The 25,756-nt window shown below is 37.9% G+C and overlaps 1 protein-coding gene across 2 annotated transcripts in view; it reads right to left on the bottom strand.

Annotated features, from left to right (window-relative positions):
• Nucleotides 1–209: 209 nt before the first annotated feature.
• LACTB2 (lactamase beta 2) overlaps nt 210–25,756 on the bottom strand; it is a 46,272-nt gene continuing 20,725 nt past the window's right edge. For both annotated transcript variants that reach the window (XM_049853563.1, XM_049853562.1), the window contains 6 exons: nt 22,489–22,615; nt 12,559–12,737; nt 9,598–9,746; nt 4,958–5,039; nt 4,199–4,287; nt 210–551 (listed from right to left, as the gene is read on the bottom strand). In XM_049853563.1, the coding sequence (XP_049709520.1) occupies nt 4,244–4,287; nt 4,958–5,039; nt 9,598–9,746; nt 12,559–12,737; nt 22,489–22,615 (581 nt within the window). In that variant the 3' untranslated portion in view covers nt 210–551; nt 4,199–4,243. The remainder of the gene's footprint in view (nt 552–4,198; nt 4,288–4,957; nt 5,040–9,597; nt 9,747–12,558; nt 12,738–22,488; nt 22,616–25,756) is intronic.

Raw genomic sequence — 25,756 nt, 5'->3', positions numbered from 1 at the left:
CATTCCATTTTGCCCTCTAAAGTTCTTCCTTCCTTCTGGTCTAATATGGAGGCGGCTTTGGGCACATTTCTGTTCTAGAATTTCTTTTTACATTTTGGTTTTAAATTTACTATTTTGATTTTGTTTTCCTCTCTTTTTCTGGTGCATAGCATCAAGCAATTCCCTAAGAGAGGTACACTTTTTGAGTCCTTACATTCACATGATTGATAGTTGGGTTGGTTATAAATCTCTGTTGTTATTGTTAGGTGCTGTCGAACTGGTTCCGGCTCATATAGAGAACCTATTTACAACAAAAGGAAATATTGCCCGGTCCTGTGCCATCCTCACAGTTGTTGTATGTTTTAGTCCATTGTTGTAGCCACTGTATAAATCCATCTTGTTGGGTACAAATCTCGTTGGATGTAACTCTAGGATGTAAATAATTTCCTCCTTGGATTTTTTAAGGACCCATTGTTATATTGAAAAAGCGAGTGTCATATTGATTCATGTTCCCTTCTAAGTGATACCATGTCCACAACTGGGATCTGTTGCTCTGGTAAGCACAGAGAAATCTGCAAGGGAAGAAACACTGATTGATAGTACTGGCAGAATTAAAAAAATAACTGCACTTAGATCTTTTCTCAATTTCCCTGTTACTAGCTAAGTTCACTGACTTTTTCTTAAAGTGATAATCAGGATATACATAAATACTACCAAATAACTTAAAAATACAAAAAAAAATTTTTTTTTACAGAAATACACAGAAAAGGTTAAGGTTGCAGAGTTGGCCCAAACATTCTGAGTTACCACAGAGAACTCTAATTAGTTTATCATACATTTTACAGACATTGAAAGAAGCAGGGAGGGGAAAGCTATTCAGTAAGGAAACAATATTGTTCCAGAATCTTCCTGTGATGCTCCTCTTTTGAGGACAGACCTCGCCCACTCCAGCCATAGGTGTACGCAGGCAGGCGACCAAATATGGGCCAAATACAGTCCCTCATGTTTCCCTGGCTACAAGGCTGGTCTAAGGATTGTGTAATGAGCCAATGCAAACTACTCAGAACCCTTCCTCTAAGATTTTTCAAACTGGAGCTGGAAGAACCAGCTTATCCTGCTGGTTATGGAGTGGTTAGGATATGTGCCTAGAGATGCCCAAAGCCATGCCCTTTGCCATGTGAAGAAGCCAATCTTTTATGGGGGTTTCTGACCCTCAGAAAGAAACAGAGATGAGAGGTTGGGGGTTGTACTGACAGGATACAAATCCCTGTACTTGTTCACAAGTCCAGATCCACCCTCATCTTTTTCAGATTAGTTGTATGCACCAAGTAATTTCCCCTTTTGCTTAAGCTAGTTTCTGTCACCTATAACAAAATATATCCTATCTATTCTGCTCCAGTCCCATGTATTTAAGTGCCTACTACATAGCTCCTCCCCCTGGATGTATCCTGGTACCTCAAATTCATACGTATAGTACGATATATTTTTCTTCCCTTCCCTATCTACCTGTCCCATTTCTTGTATTCCCTTATCCTTGTTATCAAGTCAACATCTACTCTAATCAGCTGCCCAAGCCAGAAATCTATAGCTCTCCTAGATGTCTCTCTTTCTACCTGATCCCTATTCCTCAAGATCTAATAGGTCTCTAAGTCCTATTCCTCTTATCTGTTACTCCTTCCACTTACTATCTTTGAGACTTCTTCTGCCATACCCAACTCCCGCCCACTGTACTGAAAAGGCCAAATCTCAGGGTGCTTATCCTGGCCAGTGCCTCAGTTGAATGGAGTCCTCTTCTGATAAAATTCCCTGTGATCCCTCTGGTCCTTGATGGTTGGTCCAGGGCACTTACCATAAAGGCTGGTCAGTAACATACAAGACAATATGGCAGGAAAGCGCTCTCAGACGGAAATGACAGTTAATTATACCAATCAGACCCTCTTCTGTGAGGAGTTCTGAATCTGAGACACAAAAAAAGCTACTCAGTTGGTTGCATAACAGAAGCTGAAGATACACAGAGAAGGCAGAGATGGATGACGAGGCTGTAGAAACTCTTGAGCAGACAGAAAATGAGTAAGCAGAAGCTATGAGTAATCAAAACCACTGGGTAGTTAATAGAGGGTAAAGTAACTGAATGGAGTGCCGGAAACAAAGAGGGATGAAAGCACCATAATGGTGGGGGACAAACTCTTGCTGTTGAGGAGGCAACAACATAACAGTAGAACTGCCTTGGAACGTGATCTGCTGTCCAATTTCTGAATTATAGATACTCTAGCCTGTGTGAAGCATGGCTGAATAACTACACATTTGTTCCTGTGAAATTTCTGTGTTCCGTGAGATTCTCCCTACGACCTCAACCCACTAACACCATATACTGTAGTCATATAACATTTCTTACAGTTTCCTTACCATGTGATACTCTACCATACCTCTGTTTACATGCATACACTATTTGCTCCAAAAAAACCATCCCTCCCATCTCCCAAATGAATACCCCTAACTTCTCCTGGCTACTACTTAGCTTTTAAGACTCTGCTCAGGCTCTTCTTAGCAGCTTTCTAGATCTCAACTAGGTTAGATGTTCTTCCTTTACTCCAAACAAACTTAGTGGTACTCCATACTGTACTTGTGTGTCTCCACAACTAGGATATGAGCTTCTTTCGAGATGCTGTTTTGTCTCCCTTTGTCTCCCCAGTACTGGTCACAGCCCTAACACACACATACCTTTAATGCCATTTGCTTTTGTTAAAGCTCTCACTTGCCTAGACTTTTTCAATAGCCTTCCATTATCACCCATCTTCTAATAAATCCTCTTGCAGCCTGCAGTATCTGAAGTATGCCATGGTATTTTAAAAAGACAATGACTCCACGGCTTTGTGCATGAGATTTCCTCAGCTCAGAATGCCCTTCTCATCCCTATCCCCTAACTCCCTCCACGAGATGGAGCAGGCAGACTAGAGTTAAAGGTTACTGTAGTAGCCCAGGCAAGAAAAGGTGACGGCCTGGACTAAGGAGTACTCCTGGAGTTGGAAATAATGATAAATTCTGGACGTGGAATGGGCAGGAAACACTTGATGAAGAACTGCATATGAGATGAGCCAGGTATATAAAAAATAACTCCTTGCTTTTTGATTTGACTAACTGAATGGTGTTTTCATTCTTCACATATAAATGGAAGAGAAGCATTTATATAATGAGATTTCTTGTTTAAATTTTGCTGATATATACTATACTGAAGGAATGGGCTTATTTTTTTCTTCTTCTTGGTGGTGGTGTTGGGGGGATATTTACAGTTATTTTATAATACAGAACCGTTTAGGGAAAACAGCAGGTCTCCAGGGCATGGGGATAAGAGTTTAAAATGGTATGAAATTGCTAAGGATCTTGGGGAAAAAGGGCAGAAAGAGGTGGGGATATGAAAGCTTTTAAAAATTTTAAGTCTTACCTTTAGGGAAACGTGCTCTCATGATTCTGAGCTCATTTTAGTATTACAGTTTGACAAACTTATGGATTAAATAAGCATTGGTGGGCTACCCTAAGAACCTAACCACTATTAAAGAATATTACTTATATTAAAAATGCTTTTACAATTATATACTAAAATCTAAACTTGGGAAATAAGTTGGTGTACTGATAGATTACAGAAACAATTGATCATCATAATGCCTTTTATTGGGAATTTAATATTTTTCAATTACTGAATATTGATTTGTATGGATCACTTGCGGGATATCGTTATACTATATTATACAGAGTTATTGAACTAATGCATAATCATAATTAGTAGAAACATGAAAACAAAGCTGACGTCTATAGATACAAATGTCAAGGAAAAGGAAGGGTTACAAAAAAATCTACACTGTTATCTGAAGCACCCAGAGAAAATATTACTGACCACTGGTAAAAGATAACGAATCTCCAAGAATAATATGCAGTTTAAATTATACAAATTTATTATTTTTAAAGTAACCATTTCAGTTAATCTATTGAAAGTTGATAAAAGTTTTGGATTCTGAATTTTTTGTAAAATCTTTTAAGACCAAGGTTATATAAATATTCTCTATTAGAGATGTATAACATAATTTACATATTTGGAATAAATATGACATTATTTTAGAGAGTATCTAGGGTTATGATCTACACTCCATATTCTCCGTAAGCAATCCATATTTAAGAACAAATATCATTCTCTCTAAAAAAAATTAAAGCTAAGAAAACCTACCATTTTCTTAAAAAAACCCAAAACAAGTACTTCATTAATCTGAAACTAAAGCTGAGCTCTCCATTTCCTGTCAGGATCTGTGGTGCTAACTGTGGAAACAAAAAAAATCAGAGTAAAAATTTAATGCAAGTAAGTAAATACACTGGATTTTAAGTTATCTTATGGCTAGAAAAAGTGTTCATTCCTAAAATAATCTTGTTGTTCAAGATAAAGTTGATTTTTTTTTTTTTTTTTTACTATTTGTACATGTAAAGACACTGGTAAGGCTTCTACATAGAATTCATGCTTTTAACCCCTTGATTTTAAGGATTAAACATCTACAAAGATTATTAATTTGACAAATTAATCTAATACTACTAAACAATTACACCATTACTGCTTTACTATTTTTGAGTTTACTGCCTTTAAATAAAAAATATACGACTGCTTAAAAACTCTGGTCGTTCCCAAATCTTCTACATGTAAAATTCTTCATGGTCTTGTGGTCTGAGGTAAGAGAAGCTACCTTCTGGCTACCTGCATTTGACTGTCATCCTGGCTGGTGAGGGTTGGAGCCCCTTCGCAGGGTTCTAATTCCTATAGGAGCTTTTGGTTCCAATTTGTGGTCAACTGGCCTTGTGCTAATAATTCTTCCTAGTGTCTGTCTCTCCTACTTAAAGTGACATTCAGGGGAGAACACTGATTGGGATTATTTTTCCTAAAAAGAAAAATATTTTAGATGATGACAATAACAGAATTAAAATTTGGAAGTATACTTACATATTTTTCCTTCTTTTTCCAATTTTTTCAAATGAAGCAGGACATTATTTCTAGCCATGTTATGCAAATGCTCAGGAGTATCCTAAAAGAAAAATGTAGGTGAAAGAAAAAATTTCTTTTTTAAAAAAGAAGTTGATCCTTTTGAGACCTTTAAAGAAAAACAAGATGCAACAAAAGAAAAGCTTAACTTAAATACATTTTTATACAGAAATAACCCAAATGATCTTACCTTGTACAGATCTTGCTTTACGTCACTATACTCCTATAGATAAAATAGACCATAAGCTCCAAATGTATACATATATGCAGTATATGCTTTGTCCACTACTGAATACCCACAACTTAGTATAAAGGCACAAAGTAGGAAATCATTAATAGTTTATAAATAAATGAATGCAAAAATTATTCTTAGATATTTTTGATGCTATAGGCAGTTGGCCCTGTGGCCTATTTATTAGGTTACATTACAATATTTTTGCACACCTTTATAAAAGAATACATATTTCAATTTCATGACTCATGACTTCTGTGTTTGCTCTGGCTAACACAATAATGTAATATTTGACAAATGTTATCTGAATGACAAAGCAAATGATTCCTTTTTTCTTTAAATAAGGATTATATTTATGGAAAAAAAGGATTATTGGTCTCAGACATAGTCAGGTTGGGATAGGGAAAGGGGAGGAGAAAATTCACAATGATGGCAAATGAAATCACACTCTTGGGGAAGGGTCCCTTTGTAGTCCATGCTGGACGTTAGGGCAGTGGCATTGTGTGTGTCACGTACTTGTTCAAAGAACTGACTTGGAAATAAATTTTTAACAGAAGTCTGTTCGAGTATGTTCAATGTTTTAAAAGGAAGTTGGTGAACAGCTAGCTATTCTCCCCTTTACAATCTTTGCTGAGCCTTTTGTGACATCTGGTCATATTTCCATTTCTTATTAGCAGTTATTCCAAACCTTTATCTTGTCCTTAAGTACCTTGCCCCTACCCCATGGCCTCTTCTCTCCAAAGATTTCTTTTCTTAAAGCTTCATAAGAAAAAAATTCTTCCTTTCCAAGGCTAATCCCTCCACCTATTCTTGGCACCACTCCCTTGCTATCTGTGCTGGGATTCTCCTCCTTCAGCTATCTCTTTTTGCTTTGTGTTCAAAGTCAAACTAAAGTTTAAATATTAAAGTGTCTCTTTTTCAAGAGAGGAGAGACCAAACTCTGCTTGATCTCCTTTTATGCCTCATTGTTTTATATAATGTTTCATGATGTCCCTGGCATTTAAACCAGTTTAGCACCAACGCGTGTAATATTTCCCATCTCAGATGATTACAAACTGTTTGTTATATAAGCCATTGTGCTTATCCTTGTAAACTTCAGTTTCAAATGATTTATTACTGTGGTTATTAATCTAAAGTAAAATGAATCTCATTAAAAATAAGGGAATGTTACTAAATACACTTTATTTCGAAGACAATGTTTTTCTTCCCTTGATGATATACTTTCCTGAAATTCAGATTTTAATAGATTCCATGGTTGAATAATTTATAAATTATATTTTGAAAGCTGAATTGAGGAGTTATAAAAAAAAGAAAATAACGGTAAATTTTTATAGTACTTAATATGCACCAGACACTTTTCTGAGAGGTTTTCATGTATTAACTGATCCTCGTAACAATGCTGTGAGATAGACTATTATCTCTCTTGAACAGATGAAAAAATTGACACTGAGAGGTCACGATTCCAAGGTTACACAGCTAGAAAGTGGTAGAGCTAGCATTTAAACTCAGGCAGGTTCGAAACAAAATACCTCCGAATGTCATATATAATAAATATTTAGGTTAACATATCAATAAAATTTTCAACTTTAAACTTTTTCAAGTAGTATTTAACAAAGTAAAAGTTCATACAAGAAAACGTATGAGGAATTGATCTCACAAAAATTAAACATGTAACTAAAAGAAAAGTACTATAAAAAATACTGAAGTTTATTTATCAAGTCTTTTATGTATATTATGATCAATACAGTCACTTTTCCTAACTAAATAAGCGGCAGGAGACTTTCAAACACAGTAATTTATTCCATTTAAAATTGTGCTCGGGTACTGAGAAGTTGATTTATTAAAACTGAAGGCCAATTCTCCCGGAATTACCCTGTAGTAGTAAGGACGTATGGAAGAAGTGAATCAATAGTCATTAGAACAGCAATTAACTATTCTCTTAAATATTTGATCATAGATTCTCCTTAGTTATCTAAACCATTCTCAAGAAATAATGTGTTGCTCTTAGGGTACATAACTCATGCATTGTTAGTCTGATACACGCTAAGTTGCTAGAGAAGCTCTATAACTCTCTAAAATTGCATTGCCCAACACAGTAATCATTAGCCACATGTCTATTTACATTAATTAAAATTTAATACAACTTGAGAAACTGGAATTCTCATACACTGCTAAAAGGATTATAAAATAGTGTAGTTGCTGTTGAAAACAGTATGGCAGTTCCTCAAAAGTTAAACACAGAGTTACCATATGACCCAGCAATTCTACTCCTAGGTATATGCCCAAGAGAAATGAAAACGTAAGTCCACATGAAAACTTGTACATGAAATGTTTACTCACAATAGCCAAAAAGTGATAACCACCCACATGTCCACCAAATGATGAATGGATAAATAAGACGTGATATATCCAAACAATGAAATATTAATTTGGCCATAAAAGGAAATGAAGTAATGATATATGCTGCCACATGGATGAACCTCAAAAACTTTATGCTAAGTGAAAGGAGCCAGTTACAAAAGAATATTATATGATTCTATTTATATGACATATCCAGAATAGGCAAATCCACAGAGACAGAAAGTAGCTTAGTGGTTGCCTAGGGTTGAGGGGGGCAGGAGGTTTGGGGGAAAATGGGGAGTGACTGCTAAAGGGTATGGGTTTCCTTACAGGGTGATGAAAATGTTCTAAAATTGATTGTGGTGATGGCTGTACAACTCTGTAAATATGTTATGTGCTTATTCATGTCTCTCCAATAGACAGATGAAGACAGATCAAGAGGACAAGGACCTTTATCTTATTTATTTTTGTATTGCTAGAGCCTAGCACAGGTAGCTACACTGGTGATGGTAGTGGGAATATTATTATTACTACTACTAATAAATATTACTGGATATTTACTATTTGCCTGGCACTGTATTAAGAACTTAACAGAAATTGCCTCTTAGTCCTTACAAAAATCTTAAAAGATCAGTATTACCATCCTCATTCTACAGGTAATCAAACTGAGGCATACAGAAATTAAATAACTTGACACATAGCAGGCGGGAGTGTGAAGGTTTAAACCCAAGTGTTGCTGTTGCTAGTTGTCGTTGAGTGGATTCTGACTCATTGCAGCCCCATCTGTGCAGAGCAGAATTGCTCCATAGGCTTATAAAGGCTGTGACATTTCAGAAGCAGATTGTCAGGTCTATCTTCTGAGGCACCTCTATGTGGGTTAAAATCGCCAACCTTTTGGTTAGTAGTCGAGCACTTAACTGTTCTGCACCACCCAGGGATTCCTAAACCCAGCTAGTGTTGCTGCAAATCCTACATTTTTTTTCTTCTTAATAATATTTTATTGTGTTTTAGGTGAAAGTTTACACAGAAAACCAGGTTTCCATTTAACAATTTTTATACAAATTGTTCTGTGCCCTTGGCTGTAATTTTTACGGTGTGTCAGCATTCTCATTACTTCCATTCTGTTTGTTCTGCTTCCACTGATCTAGCTTCCCTGCCTCTCCCTGCCTTCTCATCATTGCTTCTGGGTAAATGTTGACCATTTGGTCTCGTACAGTTAAGGCTTAAGGGAGTACATTACTCATGGGTGATCTTGTTTATTTTATCAGCCAACTTATTATTTGGCTGAAAGGTGACCTGTAGAAATAACTTCAAATCCAAGTTCAAAGGTTATCTGGGCAAATCATAATTCTTAACCTCTAAGCTATAATGCCTACACATCTAATGAACGTTTCCTGAAAAGACTAAATTACACTAATCAATTATCTCATAGTGCTGATAGACAGTGATGTGCTCAGAGGTCACTGAGGTGTGGGATTCTTCCCCTATATACTAAACCATGCTGCTCAGGTTCTTTGATACATTATTTTCTCCACCTTAGACATCTCTACTACTTCTCACTGCTATTATCCCAATATTTGTCTTTAGCAGATCACCCCTTCTCACTTGCTGCAGGCTAGGAAACCAGATAAACAAGATGGCTAGAAAAAACCCCCACTGCTGTAGAGTTGATTCCGACTCACAGCGACCCTATAAGATATATGAGATGGCTAGAGGAATATATAAATCATTATAAAGCTTAATCATCGGGCTGTTGATAACAATCTCTCCTGCAGAATAAAGTACATAAGGTTTAACGACTGGCTTGGGATAGCTATTTTTGTTCAAGACCGGTTTTTATTTGTTAATTCCTATGTTCTAGAAAGTTGAAAATGGTCTCAAATCTACAGAAGTAGTCATCTATGTAAAATTAACACAGATTTACTTTGTTCTGGGATGTGGTAAGTTTACTATACTATATTTAAAGTTTACTAAATGTATTATTCTAATAATATTGTGGCTAGATACAAATAAGACAGACCAAAATTACCTTGTACATCATTTTTACAATCTCCATGACTGTAAATGATTTTTCAAAGTTCTCATGAAATAATGTCAGAATTTGTTGTTCTCGAAGATTTCTGTGAGAAATGTATTGTAGAATTTTAGCTTCGGCATTATGGATTACTGGGCCATGTCCTGAATTAAAATTATAGATATTACTTGAATGAGATAAAAAATATTAAGTACAATCGAAGTTAATTCGCTCTATTTAAAAATAATTTGTATGATGTATTGAAAATGCAAGCATACTAAATATGCAACGAATATGAATTATTTAGAAAGATATACAGGTATAAGAGATTTCAAAATTAGGTACACTGGTAAAAAAAATTAGAGAAGTACACCTATAAAATCTATATAAAATGTTACCATATACTTTAAAAAAATAAAACTTTAACAATAGAAATACAAAAAAATTAAAAATAGCAATAGAAATAATAACTTTAACAATAGTTAACTTTATATAATGCTTATACGTGTCAGGCATCACTCTTACTTTTTAATACATATTATTCTGACAATGATCCCCTGAAGTAGATCCTATTATTATCCCTTTTTTTACAGAAGAAATGGAGGCATAAAATTCAGAAATTTTGACAAACCAGATAAAGTTATACTGACATATACTTGCTTTTCAAGATGGTGCAAATATATTACATAAGTCTGCAGAAGAAATGTTTAAAATATCTGAGAATAAAACATCCTGACGTAGACTACTGTCATGGAAGGAGTATGGCTTTGGTTAGAATACAGACCATCACTTACTGGCTGTGTGGCCGCAAGTTCCTGGATCTCTATGAGCCTGTTTCTTCAGCTGTGCACTGAGGACACCGCTGCTTGCTTCACAGAGTTTTTGCCAGGATGGTAGCTGCACACCCCCCTGCACAGTACCTCACAGGTGGCAAGCTTTACTACATGGTAGCTTACAGGTATCATTTACATATAAACTCCGTTATAGATTGAATTGTGTCCCCTCAAAACTGTGTATCAGCTTGGTTAGGCGATAATTCCCAGTATTCTGTGGCTGTCCTCCACTCTGTGATTTTAGTTTTATGTTAAAGAGGATTAGGGTGGGATTGTAACACCCTTACCACGTCATACCTATGATCCAATGTACAGGGAGTTTCTCTGAGGTGTGCCCTGAAGCACCTTTTCTCTCTCAAGAGATAAAAGGAAAGGGAAGCTAGCAGAGAGGGGGGACCTCATACCACCAAGAAAGTAGCACTGGGAACAGAGCATGTCCCTTGGACCCGGGGTTCCTGCACAGAGAAGCTCCTACTCAGGGGAGCTGATGAGAAGGCTGACAGAGAGAGAAAACATCCCCCCGGAGCTGATGCCCTGAGTTTGCACTTTTAGCCTACTTTACTGTGAGGAAATAAATTTGTTAAAGCCCTCCACTTGTGGTATTTCTGTTATAGCAGCACTAAATGACTAAGAGAAACTCCTACTGTGCTAATAAGCCATTCTGCTGGATTCACTAAAGCAAGCACTCTAAGGACCTTTTAGTAGGCAGCTCTCATTAGCCTAGCTTGAACGTGAGTGCATCGAACACCTACCCCCTTCTCTTTAAAAACAGCTGTCCACTTCCACTCCTTTCATGTCATAATATTAATCCAAATGCCCAGCTCCACTGTTTGTTTCCTGTCCCCTTAACAGTAGGAACTCATGAGAAAACGTGAGAGCACTGAAGACATTGTATTCACAGATTCTTCCATGGCTGTTTGGTTAGGAGAAAATTACAACTTGCAGACAAGTAACCCAAACCCTTTCTCCGTCTAGGTTCTCCTGTTGGGTCTTCTGTCCTTCATAGCTTTTAGGATGGAGGGGAGATTCAGATTGAAGAGCTGTTAGTAATATCTGAAATATTAATAGGAGGTTTCTTTATCTGGCAGATGGAAACAAATGTATCTTTTTATAGTTGACACGACAGCTACTGATGATGTTTCAACAGCATGAATGAAGAAACTAAAGCTTGGAGGTCAAATGCTACTGAAGGTGACAAAGTTGAAATGTGGTGCAAAGTGGAAATCAAATGAACAAAATTGAAAATTGCTTATTTAAAAATTTTTTGTTTCACTGTAAGATTATTCCCTTTAATAGTCAAGATTAGAACAGCTGTGGAGTTATTAAAAAAAAAAAAAATCCCTATGTCTTTGTAAAAAATTTTCTATGTAACTCTTGGTTTTCTTGAGACCAACAATCTTTGGGCAGCCATTTTAGACAAGCTGCTGGTTCAAGATAAGGCTAACCTGCCCCTTCAGTTGTCTTCCTTTTTAGGCAAGCTGCCGGGTTCTGTTCTGAAGTAAGAAAAATAAGAAACTAGGGTTGCCAGACCAGTTGAAAAGCAGATCTGGTCTGCCTGACATTTGCAAAACCATCAGCCCGTCCTCCGGGTGACCCCGGAACTTTTCTCCCACCGGATGGAACCAAACTTTAGTGGCCCAAGATTGGGGGAAGACTTTCAGAAGCGAAGGGTCTGAGCCTAAGAACCAGTTTCAGACCCCCTCCCCCCACTTCAGACTGAGCAAATGCAGACGACGGAACTGCCCCGGAACGCCTTTTCGGGCCGGACGAATCAATGACCTTGCTCCTTCCTGCCAGGACCCTTCCTCAGTTTTTGTCCCTAATAAGTAAGCTCTTTCAGCCATTGTTCGGGGAGCCATCTTGGTGACCAAAGTCCCAGTGTGCTTCTTTGCTTGGCCAACCAAATAAAGCTCCTTGCGCTTTCACCTGTTTCACGTCTCTATAGCTGTTTCGAGCAAGACTTTAGACCTCAGTAGCATTCTCTTTAATTACATTGCTAGAAAAGATTTAGTATACTTCAAAGAAGCAGTTTATGTGTATCTCTTCAAAGAAATAAAACACAAACAAAACACACACACAAATGCGCCAAAATGAACCTTTCTCATCATTTGACACAAATGGTTTGCTAGAAAAAATTACCTACCTGGATATATAATATTAGCTTTGATTTTCAGTAATTCTTTTAGGGAGTTCATGTAATCATAAAGGTCTTCAAATATAGTTGTTCCTTCCCCTAGGATGCAATCTCCAGAAAAGAGAGCATTTTCCTCTTCTAAAAGAAGAGCCATGTGGTCATCAGTGTGGCCAGGCGTGTAGATAACTCTGGTTGAAAGAAGAAATAGTAACAATTATCAGTTCCTAGGCTTAGAAGAAATTTTGAGAAATAAATTATTCTCTATCCTTATTTTGGGATAAGATACAAATAAACCAAAAACCAAACACATTGCCGTCGAGTCAATTCCGACTCCTGGCAACCCTACTGGACAGAGTAGAACTGCCTCTTAGGGTTTCCAAGAAATGCCTGGCGGATTTAAACTGCTGACCTTTTGGTCAGCAGCCATAGGTCTTAACCACTAGGCCACCAGGGTTTCCCAAGATACAAATAAATGATGCCAAATGAGTTAAGAAACTCTTTCCCCCGCCCCCGTAGGGTAATGCTATTCAGCTATATGCATCCCCTCCCTAATGGAGTCAGCTTTGCTCTTCCCCGAAACATGCTGGGGATGAATTCGGGATGGACTCGGGCTAAGGGTACGAGGCCGGGAGAGGCATGTCTGGGCCAGTGGCCAAGGCCAAAGAATGCCTTAGCAACAAGAAAGAAAACACCTGGGCCTGGACGTGAAGTCCCTGGGAACACTGACTGCCCAAGGACGTGGCAGAAAACGATGAGCCTTGGTCCCAGCTGGAACGGTACATAAACTTGAGTCCCTTGCCAGGTGGTTGCAGAAAATACTCCAGCCAGCCGCCACTGGAGAAAGCAGCTGCTTGCCTGTGTAAGTTTCCCTGAATAAACGTATGAATCTGGAAAAGGCTATGTGTCAGTTCTTCGGATTATCTGCCAGGACACATAGCGAGGGTCTTTCCTTGCTGGGGCTGTCCCTGGACACAAGCCCCCCACCCCGTGTGAAACCACTTATCATCAGAAAATTCTCCCCTTTAACTAAATCAAATGTCTTCCTTTGAAGTGCAAATTTAACACCCCTCCCCCTTATTTGTAGGAAACCCTGGTGGCATAGTGGTTAAGTGCTACAGCTGCTAACCAAAGGGTCCGCAGTTCGAATCCACCAGGCGCTCCATGGAAACTCTATGTGGCAGTTTTACTCTGTCCTATAGGGCTGCTATGAGTTGGAATCGACTCGACGGCACTGGGTTGGGTTCCCCCTTATTTTAAAAGTATTAAGCACTGATTGCATAAAGTTTGGAGAATACAAAAGTACTTAAAGGAGATAAAAATCACCAATCATTCCACCACCAAGAGGGCACTTTTATTACTGTAAAGAATATAATTTTTTCCATTCTTAATGCATATTTATATTTTAAAAACAAAATTGTGATATTTATCCCTGATATCTAAAATTTTCACTTAATATATTATACTTTCCCCACATCATCAACTTTTTTTCTAAAAGATGATTTTTAATGATTACATGTATTCCATCGTCTGAATGAATCATAATTTAGTTTCCTATTGCCGGACACTTATTTTCAGTTGCGCTCACTTTTTTTTTTTCACATTAGTAACACTGAGATGAATATCCTTAAAAATAGTGTTATTTGGATTTAGTGTGACACTTTGTTTTCCTAACGGGGTAGTTACTACATATACATATTAAAGTTGAAGCTTTCTGGTTATTAGACTCCATTGCTGTCACCTTTGGTTATACGGACTGCATTTTCTTTGTTCTTCTGTTTTTTTCTAGTGTTTGTAAGCTATATATACTTAACTAGATGTATATATTTAACTTCTGTCAATATTTGCTTTTCTTTAAAATGTGGATATGTTTCAAAGGGTTGCTGGGAAGTTCAAAGACAAGTTTTAAGGGCTTAACAGAGTAGCTGGCACAAACTTAATCACTAAAATGGTAAATGTTTTATTTTAGTAGCGGTTATCAAAAAGTTTCTTGCCTATTGTGTTCTGAAATTTCACAATGATGCGTCACGGCAGGAGTTTATCTTGCTGGGTCCTTTATTGGCCTTTTCAATCTGGATCATGTATCCTTCAGTTCTAGAAATTTTTCCTGAAGTTGTTCATTGATTATTTTCTCTCATCTGTTTTGTTTATTTACTAAAACTCCCTTAATTTTGTTAGAAATCGTAGACTCCTATCTTTTTTCTCCTATTTTCCATACTCTTGCTTTTTTTGTTGTATTTTCTGGGAGATTTTTTAAATCAACTTTACCTTCTAATGCGTGAGGTGCAGAAAGCAATGTGGCCTTTTGTTCTGAGTTCCTGAGAGCCAGACTACACCTGAGGCTAATGAAATGTGAACTGACCAGACCAAAAGAGACCACCTGGAGGCTTGATGCTAACTAAGCCTCACAATGTACAGGGTGGTGGGGGGTGGGGGAAATGTGATGAGAAAAATTCAAGAATCAGAAGGGTTTCATATTTTTCAGTTGCAATATTGGAAACTAGAGGGTAATGGAATGTTGCATAACTTTTAACTTAGAATCGAAAACTCAGCCAAGCTTTAAGTTAAACGGAAAAAAAAAAAAAGACATTTTTAAATCTGTAAGGTCTCAAATATGTACCCTTTCTCAGGAACCTACTGGAGATGGGATCCACCAAAAAGAGGGCGTATAAAGAAAGAAAGATATGAGGTTTAGGAAATAAGAGATCCAACGATGTTGAGAGGCAAAAGGTATCTCAGGGTGAGAATGAAGGGAATTCTGGGATGAGAGCAGTACTGGGCCTGGAGAAGAACCAATACAGACAGGAGAAAGGAAAGGAAAATAAGCATAGTTTATTACATATTCAGCTCTAAATAGTGTCTACAGCTATAGTAATGTAAGCACTGAAAGAAGATCTAACCAAAAAGATGACAATGGGAGTTTAGGGGATGAGAACGGTGCCGATATGCAGCAGAAAAAGAAAATCTAATCCCCATTCTTCCAGTGGGGAAATTAATAGACAATACCTAAAATGTAAAAATCAAGATGTAACAAGGAATAATCAAACAGTCCTTCAAGATTTCTTACTGTCTACTCTGCTCCATTTCTTTCTCCCCAGAGGCAGCCCGCTAGAAACGAAAGACTCAGTATTTTCATGGGGTAATTCTACCAAACATTTAAAGGTTGGATAATCTCACTACTACTTAAACTATTCCAGAACATAGAAGAAGAAAGAAAATTTATGAATCTCAAACCTGACAAAGGTTGCATGTAAAGAAAACTGCTACCCATTTCACTTACAAATACTGTTATAAAAATCTTGCCCAAGATATTAACTATCTAAAAGCATATTTAAAATAACATCATGACCAAATGAAGTTTCCTGAAGAATGCAAAGGTGTTTCAGTATTATAAAATCTCTGAAAATAATTCACCATATTAAGGAAACTACAAAGACAGCTAATAAGATCATCTCCTTAGACACTGAGAAGACGTTTGACAAAATTCATGTTTTCAATAATATTTAAAAAACTGAAATGACTATAACTCAGAAGGTTTTCTCCTTTGCTAAAGATATAAAAATCAATCAAATCCTTAATATTAAATATTGAAACAATAAAATCTTTTTAAAAAATCTGTTAAAAACATAATAGAGATAAGGTTCAAGAACATTAGATAGCAGTATAATGAGCAATCATATTGAAAGGCCAACGTCTAACATTAAAAACTACTATGCTTTTATGGTTTCCAATCATACACTTCATTGCAAATCACATTTGATGACTAATCTTATGAACAATCACACACAGAATGCATTATAACAAGCAGAACACCAAACTCTTCCCGGCTGAAGAAAACAGGGTTTCTTGAATCAGGGGATCAGAAATTCCAATTTTCCAGTCACCTGCATGGCTAATGCTTTAATTTGCATAAAACGGTGTTAAAATTCACTTCACATAGGCAACAGGAGAAAAGGAAATGACATCAGCAGTGCTTTGCTAAAGATCAGAGGAACTGCAGCTGTGGCCTTCCCATTCACCAGGTAGAGAATTTATCTAGTTCTGTCACTTTGGTGAGAGAGTAGACCTTATAAGGATGACTCTCTTAGAAAATTCTGGACAGTCAACAAAAGCTGTCAGATTGACTTTTCTTTTTTTTAATTTTTATTGTGCTTTAAGGGAAAGTTTACAAATCAAGTCAGTCTCTCACACAAAAACTTATATACACCTTGCTGCATACTCCCAATTGCTCTGCCCGTAATGAGACAGCCTGCTCCCTCCCTCCACTCTCTCTTTTCCTGTCCATTCCACCAGCTTCAAACCCCTCTACCCTCTCATCTCTCCTCCGGACAGGAGATGCCAACATAGTCTCAGGTGTCCACCTGATCCAAGAAGCTCACTCCTTACCAGCATCCCTCTCCATCCCATTGTCCAGTCTAATCCCTGTCTGAAGAGTTGGCTTTGGGAATGGGTCCTGTCCTGGGTCAACAGAAGGTCTGGTGGCCATGACCACCAGGGTCCTTTTAGTCTCAGTCAGACCATTAAGTCTGGTCTTTTTAGGAGAATTTGGGGTCTGCATCCCACTGCTCTCCTGCTCCCTCAGGGGTTCTCTGTTGTGTTCCCTGTCAGGGCACAGATTGACTTTTCTTTGAGAAATTAAACTTAGTTCGTAGAAAATTTCTGAAGGTTACATCTGGAATCAAATTATTACTGAAAAACCTTGCTAGCTGTCTACTTTTTTCCTCAAGGGTTCTTGGTGGGTATCAATCTCTGCCTCTATTGTATTATTATTATTATTATTTTCTTAATTGGCAGTACAAAGAATCAACTGGACATAGATTACTTAGGGATTCTGGCAGACTTTAACCTTCAATTCATAGAACTTTTGCTTAACAATCAGTCTTCATATTAATGTGTTAAACAACTGGCTTTTACTGATCTTATAAAAATGGAACCCTCACGTGTCTGTCAGTTTGTTGTACCATGGGGGCTTGTGTGTTGCTGTGATGCTGGAAGCTATGCCACCGGTATCCAGATACCAGCAGGGTCACCCATGGAGGACAGGTTTCAGCTGAGCTTCCAGACTAAGACAGACTAGAAAGAAGGATCCGGCAGTCTACTTCTGAAAAGCATTAGCCAGTGAAAACCTTATGAATAGCAGTGGAACACTGTCTGATATAGTGCTGGAAGATGAGCCCCCCAGGTTGAAGGCACTCAAAAGATGAGTGGGGAAAAGCTGTCTCCTCAAAGTAGAGTCGACCTTAATGACGTGGATGGAGCAAAGCTTCCGGGACCTTCATTTGCTGATGTGGCATGACTCAAAATGAGAAGAAACACCTGCAAACATCCACTAATAATTGGAACCTGGAATGTACGAAGTATGAATCTAGGAAAATTGGAAATCGTCAAAAATAAAATGGAACGCATAAACATCAATATCCTAGGCATTAGTGAGCTGAAATGGACTGGTATTGGCCATTTTGAATTGGACAATCATATAGTCTACTATGCTGGGAATGACAACTCGAAGAGGAATGGTGTTGCATTCATCATCAAAAAGAATGTTTCAAGATCAGTTAATATGACTATTATTAAAATTTACACACCAACCGCTAGGGCCAAAGATGAATAGAAGATTTTTATTAGCTGCTGCAGTCTGAAATTGATCGAACATGCAATCAAGATGCATTGATAATTACTGGCGATTGGAATGCGAAAGTTGGAAACAAAGAAGGATCAGCAGTTGGAAAATATAGCCTTGGTGACAGAAACAATGCCGGAGATCGAATGACAGAATTTTGCAAGACCAACGACTATCTTCATTGCAAATACTTTCTTTCACCAACATAAACAGCAACTATACACATGGGCCTCGCCAGATGGAACACACAGATATCAAATTGACTACATCTGTGGAAAGAGACGATGGAAAAGCTCAATATCATCAGTCAGAACAAGGCCAGGGGCCGACTGTGGAACAGACCATCAATTGCTCATATGCAAGTTCAAGCTGAAACTGAAGAAAATCAAAGCAACTCCATGAGAGCCAAAATATGACCTTGAGTATATCGCACCTGAATTTAGAGAACATCTCAAGAATAGATTTGATGCATTGAACACTAGTGACCAAAGACCAGACAAGTTGTGGAATGACATCAAGGACGTCATCCGTGAAGAAAGCAAGAGGTCACTCAAAAGACAGGAAAGAAAGAAAAGACCAAGATGGATGTCAGAGGAGACTCTGAAACTTGCTCTTGAGCGTCGAGCAGCTAAAGCAAAAGGAAGAATTGATGAAGTAAAAGAACTGAACAGAAGATTTCAAAGGGCCTCTCGAGAAGACAAAGTAAAGAATTATAATGACATGTGCCAAGAGCTGGAGATGGAAAACCGAAAGGGAAGAACACCCTCAGCGTTTCTCAAGCTGAAAGAACTGAAGAAAAAATTCAAGCCTTGAGTTGCAGTAGTGAAGGATTCCATGGGGAAAATATTAAACGACACAGGAAGCAGCAAAAGAAGATGGAAGGAATACACAGAGTCATTATACCAAAAAGAATTAGTTGATATTCAACCATTTCAAGAGGTGGCGTATGATCAGGAGCCGACGGTACTGAAAGAAGAAGTCCAAGCTGCTCTGAAGGCACTGGCGAAAAACAAGGCTCCAGGAATTGGTGGATATCAATTGAGATGTTTCAACAAACAGATACAGCACTGGAGGTGCTCACTCATCTATGCCAAGAAACATGGAAGACAGCTTCCTGGCCAACTGACTGGAAGAGATCCATATTTATGCCTATTCCCAAGAAAGGTGATCCAACCGAATGTGGAAATTATAGAACAGTATCATTAATATCACACGCAAGCAAACTTTGCTGAAGATCATTCAAAAATAGCTGTAGCAGTATATCGACAGGGAACTGCCAGAAATTCAGGCTGGTATCAGAAGAGGATGTGGAACCAGGGATATCATTGCTGATGTCAGATGGATCCTGGCTGAAAGCAGGGAATACCAGAAGGATGTTTACCTGTGTTTTATTGACTATGCAAAGGCATTTGACTGTGTGGATCATAACAAATATGGGTAACATTGCGAAGAATGAGAATTCCAGAACACTTGATTGTGCTCAGGAGGAACCTTTATATAGATCAAGAGGCAGTTGTTCAGACAGAACAAGGGGATACTGATTGGTTTAAAGTAAGGAAAGGTGTGCATCAGGGTTGTATTCTTTCACCATAACTATTTAACCTGTATGCTGAACAAATAATACGAGAAGCTGGACTATATGAAGAAGAACGGGGCATCAGGATTGGAGAAAGACTCATTAACAACCTGCATTATGCAGATGACACAACCTTGCTTGCTGCAAGTGAAGAGGAGGCCACAGCCTTCAGTATGGATTACACCTCAACATAAAGAAAACAAAAATCCTCACAATTGGACCAAGGAGCAACATCATGATAAAAGGAGAAAAGATTGAAGTTGTCAAGGATTTCATTTTACTTGGATCCACAATCAACTGCCATGGAAGCAGCAGTCAAGAAATCAAAAGACGCATTGCACTGGGCAAATCTGCTGCAAAGGACCTCTTCAAAGTGTTGAAGAGCTAAGATGCCACCCTGAAGACTAAGGGACGCCTGACCCAAGCCATGGTATTTTCAATCACATCATATGAATGTGAAAGCTGGACAAAGAATAAGGAAGACCGAAAGAGTTGATGCCTTTGAATTGTGGTGTTGGCGAAGAATATTGAATATACCATGGACTGCCAAGAGAATGAACAAATCTGTCTTGGAAGAAGTGTGGCCAGAATGCTCCTTAGAGGCAAGGATGGCGAGACTGCGCCTTACATACTTTGGACATGTTGTCAGGAGGGATCAGTCCCTGGAGAAGGACATCATGCTTGGCAGAGTACAGGGTCAGTGGAAAAGAGGAAGACCCTCAACGAGGTGGATTGACACAGTGGCTACAACAACGAGCTCAAGCATAACAATTGTAAGGATGGCGCAGGACCAGGCAGTATTTTGTTCTGTTGTGCACAGGGTCACTATGAGTCGGGACTGACTCGATGGCACCTAACAACAACATAAAAATGGAAACTGAAAACTGCAGTTATCAGTAAATTAAATGTTCTATTTAGGTTTTCACACAATGAGAATTTATATTTGGAGAAGGGATTATTTACTAGTAACTGTATTTTAAAACTATGGTTCCTTGATTCTTTGTGTTGGTTTTCCCCATCTTTTTCTTTTATTTTGCTATTGTTGTTGAGAATGTACACAGCAAAATATACAATTCAACAGTTTCTACATGTGCCATTTAGTTACACTGATTGCATTCTTCGAGTTGTGCAATCATTCTCACCCTCCTTTTCTGAGTTATTCCTCCCCATCAACATAAATTCATGGCACCCTAAGGTTTCTATCTAATCTTTCAAGTTGCTATTGCCAATTTGATCCCACATACATAGTTTTTAAAATAGCATAATGCTCAAGACAGACATCTTTTTTTTTTTTTTTTTACTGGTTAAGCCTCCTTTGCTTTTAAGAAGGCTTCAGGGGATATTTTTGGTTTAAGGTTTAAAGATTATCTCAGGGCAATAGTTTCAGGGGTTCATCCAACCATCATCACTCCAGGAAGTCTCAAGTCTACGAGAATTTGAAATTCTGTTCTGCATTTTCTCCCACCTGATCGGGATTCTTCTACAGAAAATCTTTCATCAAAATGTTCAGTAATGGTAGCCAGGAACCATCAAGTTCTTCTGGTCTCATGGCAAAGGAGGCGGTTGTTCATGGAGGCAATTAGCCACACATTCCATTTCCTCCTCCTTTCTCTGTTGCTCCCGGGGGACAGAGACGAATTGTTGAACCTTGGATGGCTGCTTGCAAGCTTTTAAGACCTCAGGCACTACATATCAAACTACCACCACCCACTGCCTTGGAGTCGATTCCGACTCTTAGCGACCCTACAGGACAGGGTAGAACTGCCCCATAGAGTTTCCAAGGAGGGCCTGGCAGATTTGAGCTGCCAACCTCTTGGTTAGCAGCCGTAGCACTTAACTACTATGCCACCAGGGTTTCCGCATATCAAACTAGGAGGTAGAAAAGAAGCACTAAACATGCTACTAGGCCAATTAACTGGGATGTCACATGAAACCATGACCCTGAACCTCCAAAGCAGCCAAATCCTGAAGTTTTAGGCTGTACACAAGCAGCCTCAGCAACTACTTTTTTTTTTTTGTCACTGCTGTAAGTATCACACAACTTCTTCCGATTCAACTTTTGAACAGGTGTACAACTTATTAACAGAAATTACAATAATCAGCTATGCAACGCTACCCTTAATCAACACAATTTTTCCATCAGCACGAACCCCCTCCCACTGCTTCCCACCCCGGGTAACCGCTAATAAACTTTGGTCTTTATACTTTTGCCTTTTCTTTTCTTTTTGTATAAGTGAGGTCATACAATATTTGTCCTCTTCTGATTGACTTACATCACTCAGCATAATGTCTTCAAGCTCCATCCACAATGTAGCATGTATCAAGACTTCATTTTTCCTACTGGCTGAGTAGTATTCCACTGTATTACGTACCACATTTTGTTTATTCATTCATCTACTGATGGGCATTTATTTTTGTGAACAGTGCTGCAATGTACACTGGTGTACAGGTCTCTGTTTGAGTCTCTGCTTTCAAGTCTATTGGGCCCAAAATTTTTAAAATACATAGATTTCTATATTAAATTTCCTTAATCAGAATGTCTTAAAGCAAAAACTAAAGTTTTTCTTTGTTTTGCAAGCTACCCATTTTCTTTCCCCCAGGGTAACCAATGTTATCAGATTTCTTTTGTATCCTTCTCAAGATATTCTTCGCATAATTGAGCAGTATGCATGAATCTTCCTTTCCCCTTTTTTATAGCATGTACACATATACCCCCTTACTTCCCAGCTAAAGGATGTTTATTTACCTTAGAGTAGCTCCCTCAGTCGCAATCAAATCTCCATCTTTCAGATAAACATACTGGTGTTCTCCATTGCCTATAATTTCTTCTTTGTGAGGATTACGTGGAAGTTTTTTAATGCAATATGCAGTGTCTATTGACAAAACATGTAAAATATGTTAAGTCACACATTAAACGATAATTCAGTCTTTTAAGAGAGCAACCTTCATGAAGCTAACACCTATAAATGACTATAAAAAATACTATAAAACATGAAGTGGTTAAGAGCTTGGCTGCTAACCAAAAGGTCAGCAATTCAAGTCCTTGGATGCTGGATGCTCCTTGGAAACCCTATGGGGGCAGTTCTACTCTGTCCTATAGGGCCATCAAGAGTTAGAATTGACTCAATGGCAAAGGGTTTGGTTTCGGTTTTGTTAAGTGGACAGTTCAGCTAATCAAAGCGTTGAGTTCAGAAAAGGGAGACTCAACTGAGAAAAGATTCACAAATATGGTAGAAATTGAGGTGTGACTTAAAGGATGAGTAGGATGGAAAAGGTACAGAGAATGACCCAAGAGGCAAGAGGAACAGCATTAGGAAAGGCATAGAAATGAGAATGAACGTGGTATAGTGGAACAATATGACTATCACTCACCTAGGTCAAAATTCTGGCTGGGAAGAGTAGAAATAAAGCTGGATAGGTAAGATGAGCTCAGATCATGGAGGGCCTTAAATTGATTTTCACAGAATAGAGGAATTAAAACTTTACTGTGTAAATGGCCATTGCTCACGGTTGCATAAGATAATGAAATAGTGCTATTAAGTTAATCAGCATGGCAGCTGTGGGTAGGAAGACTGGAGCGGGTGATCAGGCCAACCTGGAGGGGAAGACTGCAATTAATTAGCTAGAAAATGCAAACCCAAACCCACTGCCATCGAATCAATTCAGACTTGTAGAGACCCCGAAGAGTTTCCGAGGCTATAAATCTCCGCGGAAGGAGACTGCCATATCTTTCTAATAAGCTAGAAGGTAGTAATGAATATTGGGGACAGGGTGGTAGCATTGGAAATATGGAGGAGAAAAACTTTTCAGAGAAAAAGTACCAAGGCATAGAAATCTGGCTAGTATGAAGGATCAAGGAGATAGAAACACTGAAATAAATATAAAACAAAACAAATAATAGCAAAGAGCACCTGCCCTCCCCAACTCCAAACTCCATTGTTTTGTATCTTAGAGGCTGCAGCAAAATACAATATGCTCTTCTGGAACTGACGTTATGTCATTTTAATTATTCACTACAGAAGTTTTTTGTTTTTAATCTGTATAAATCTGTCTTTCAGTAAATAAGTGGAAGAGTATCATGTTTCTAGTCATGAGAGCTTTCCTAAACAATCATTTCAAAAGAAATCACAATTCTCTCAAAATAAGTCAGTTTTTAAAATTATGTGCAAATATGAAAACACATATCCTATTCACAATAGCAATTTCCAGGCGGAACAAACAATGGTGTGCTGAAAGCTATCATAAGAAAATAATAATAAAAAAGAAAATAATTTTTAGATAACAGCTATATTGGCATATAATTTACATATCATAAAGTTATCCCTTTAAGGGGATATTCACAGAATTGTACAGCCACCCCCACTATATAATTTTAGAACATTTCATCGCACCAGAAAGAAACCCCATACCCACACTCCCTGTTCCCTTCTTCCCCCAGCCCCTGGCAACCACCAATCTATTTCCCGTCTCTATCATGTAATTATTTTAACAGAAGCAAACCCTCAGTCATTTGTTAAGGTCTGAATAATGGATTACAACATCATTGCTAACGCTAATTATATTTAAGCTGATACAAACATGTAATATTGTTTATGTACAATAATCGCTAATAAAAATATATTCTAATTGAACAGCATAGAAGCAAATACTTTACTCCTGGGACTAAGGTATAAAATACTTGGCAAAGATCTGACTTCATTAGCAAAATAATTCCTAATTATCAGATAACAAAATATATTTTAAAAAATTTACTCAAACACAAAACAAAATACTCAAGTATCCTGAGGCTACATAATTTTCTTGGCCAGTAAAACTCTGGCTCTCCGTAAGCCACTAAATCAAAAACACCAAACCCGTTGCTGTCGAGTTGATTCTGACACACAGTGACCCTGTAGGACAGAGCAGAACTGCCCCACAGAGTTTCCGAGGAGCATCTGGTGGATTTGAACTGCTGACCTTTTGGTTACCAGCTGTAGCACTTAAACAGCATGCCACCAGGGTTTCCAAATTATACACTATGTTTTAATATTTTATAAGCAGATGCTTGGAAATGCTGTTTATAAGATTTGTATGAGAAGACAGATATAGCCTACTTTTGATGTGGCCTGAAAAAATACTTGTTGTTAGCAATAAGAACTAGTCAAAAAATTTCTGCTGTATCAGTAATTAAATAAAATAGTTAAACTAAAACATGGGATAAGAATGCTACTGATTAAAGACAGACAAAATAAAGTAATACGAATATAGAATTTTGAGGGGGAAATTCTGAAAAGTACCTCTGTACAATTTCAATGAAATGACCAACTCAAGGCCTATATGCAGCTTGTCTTGCTGATAAAGTCCACAATGGAAGTCAGAAAGCCACTTCTCAAAGAAAACATTAAAATTAAAGTGGTTATAAAGCAGTGTCAATTTTCCCCTTGATTTTCTTTTAAACAACTGAATAATTAACTCTATGAGAATATTATTTTCTGTGGAATCCAAAACTATTTTAATGTTTAATTTAAAGAAAGTAGATCAAATGTCCATTAATAGGTAAATGGATAAACAAATTGCAGTAGAGTTATACAATGAAATACTACTATGCAATAAAAGGAATAAACTACTGATACATGCAATATGGGTCAATCTCAAAAACATGGTGTTGAGCAAAAGAAGCCTGACATAAAAGTAATTCTGTATGTTTGTTTATATCAAATTCTAGAACAGACAAAACTAATATATAGTGAAAGAAAGGGAACCAGTGGCTGGTGGGGGTAGAGGGAAAAATCACTGCCATGAGGCACCAAAACAATAACAAAAAACCCAAACCCACTGCTGTCGAGTTGATTCCAACTCATAGCAACCCTAGAGGTCAGAGAAGAACTGCCCCACAGGGTTTCCAAGGAGCACCTGGGGGATTTGAACTGTAGACCTTTTGGTTAGCAGCCGTAGCTCTTAACCTCTATGCCATCAGGGTTTCCAAGTGGCACAAGGGGGTCCGTTTGGGGATGGCGGGAGTGTTCTATACCTTG

Source organism: Elephas maximus, chromosome 15 (assembly GCF_024166365.1).
Source record: "Elephas maximus indicus isolate mEleMax1 chromosome 15, mEleMax1 primary haplotype, whole genome shotgun sequence".
Classification (NCBI taxonomy): Eukaryota; Metazoa; Chordata; class Mammalia; order Proboscidea; family Elephantidae; genus Elephas; species Elephas maximus.
This window is presented reverse-complemented; position numbering and strand designations above follow the sequence as displayed.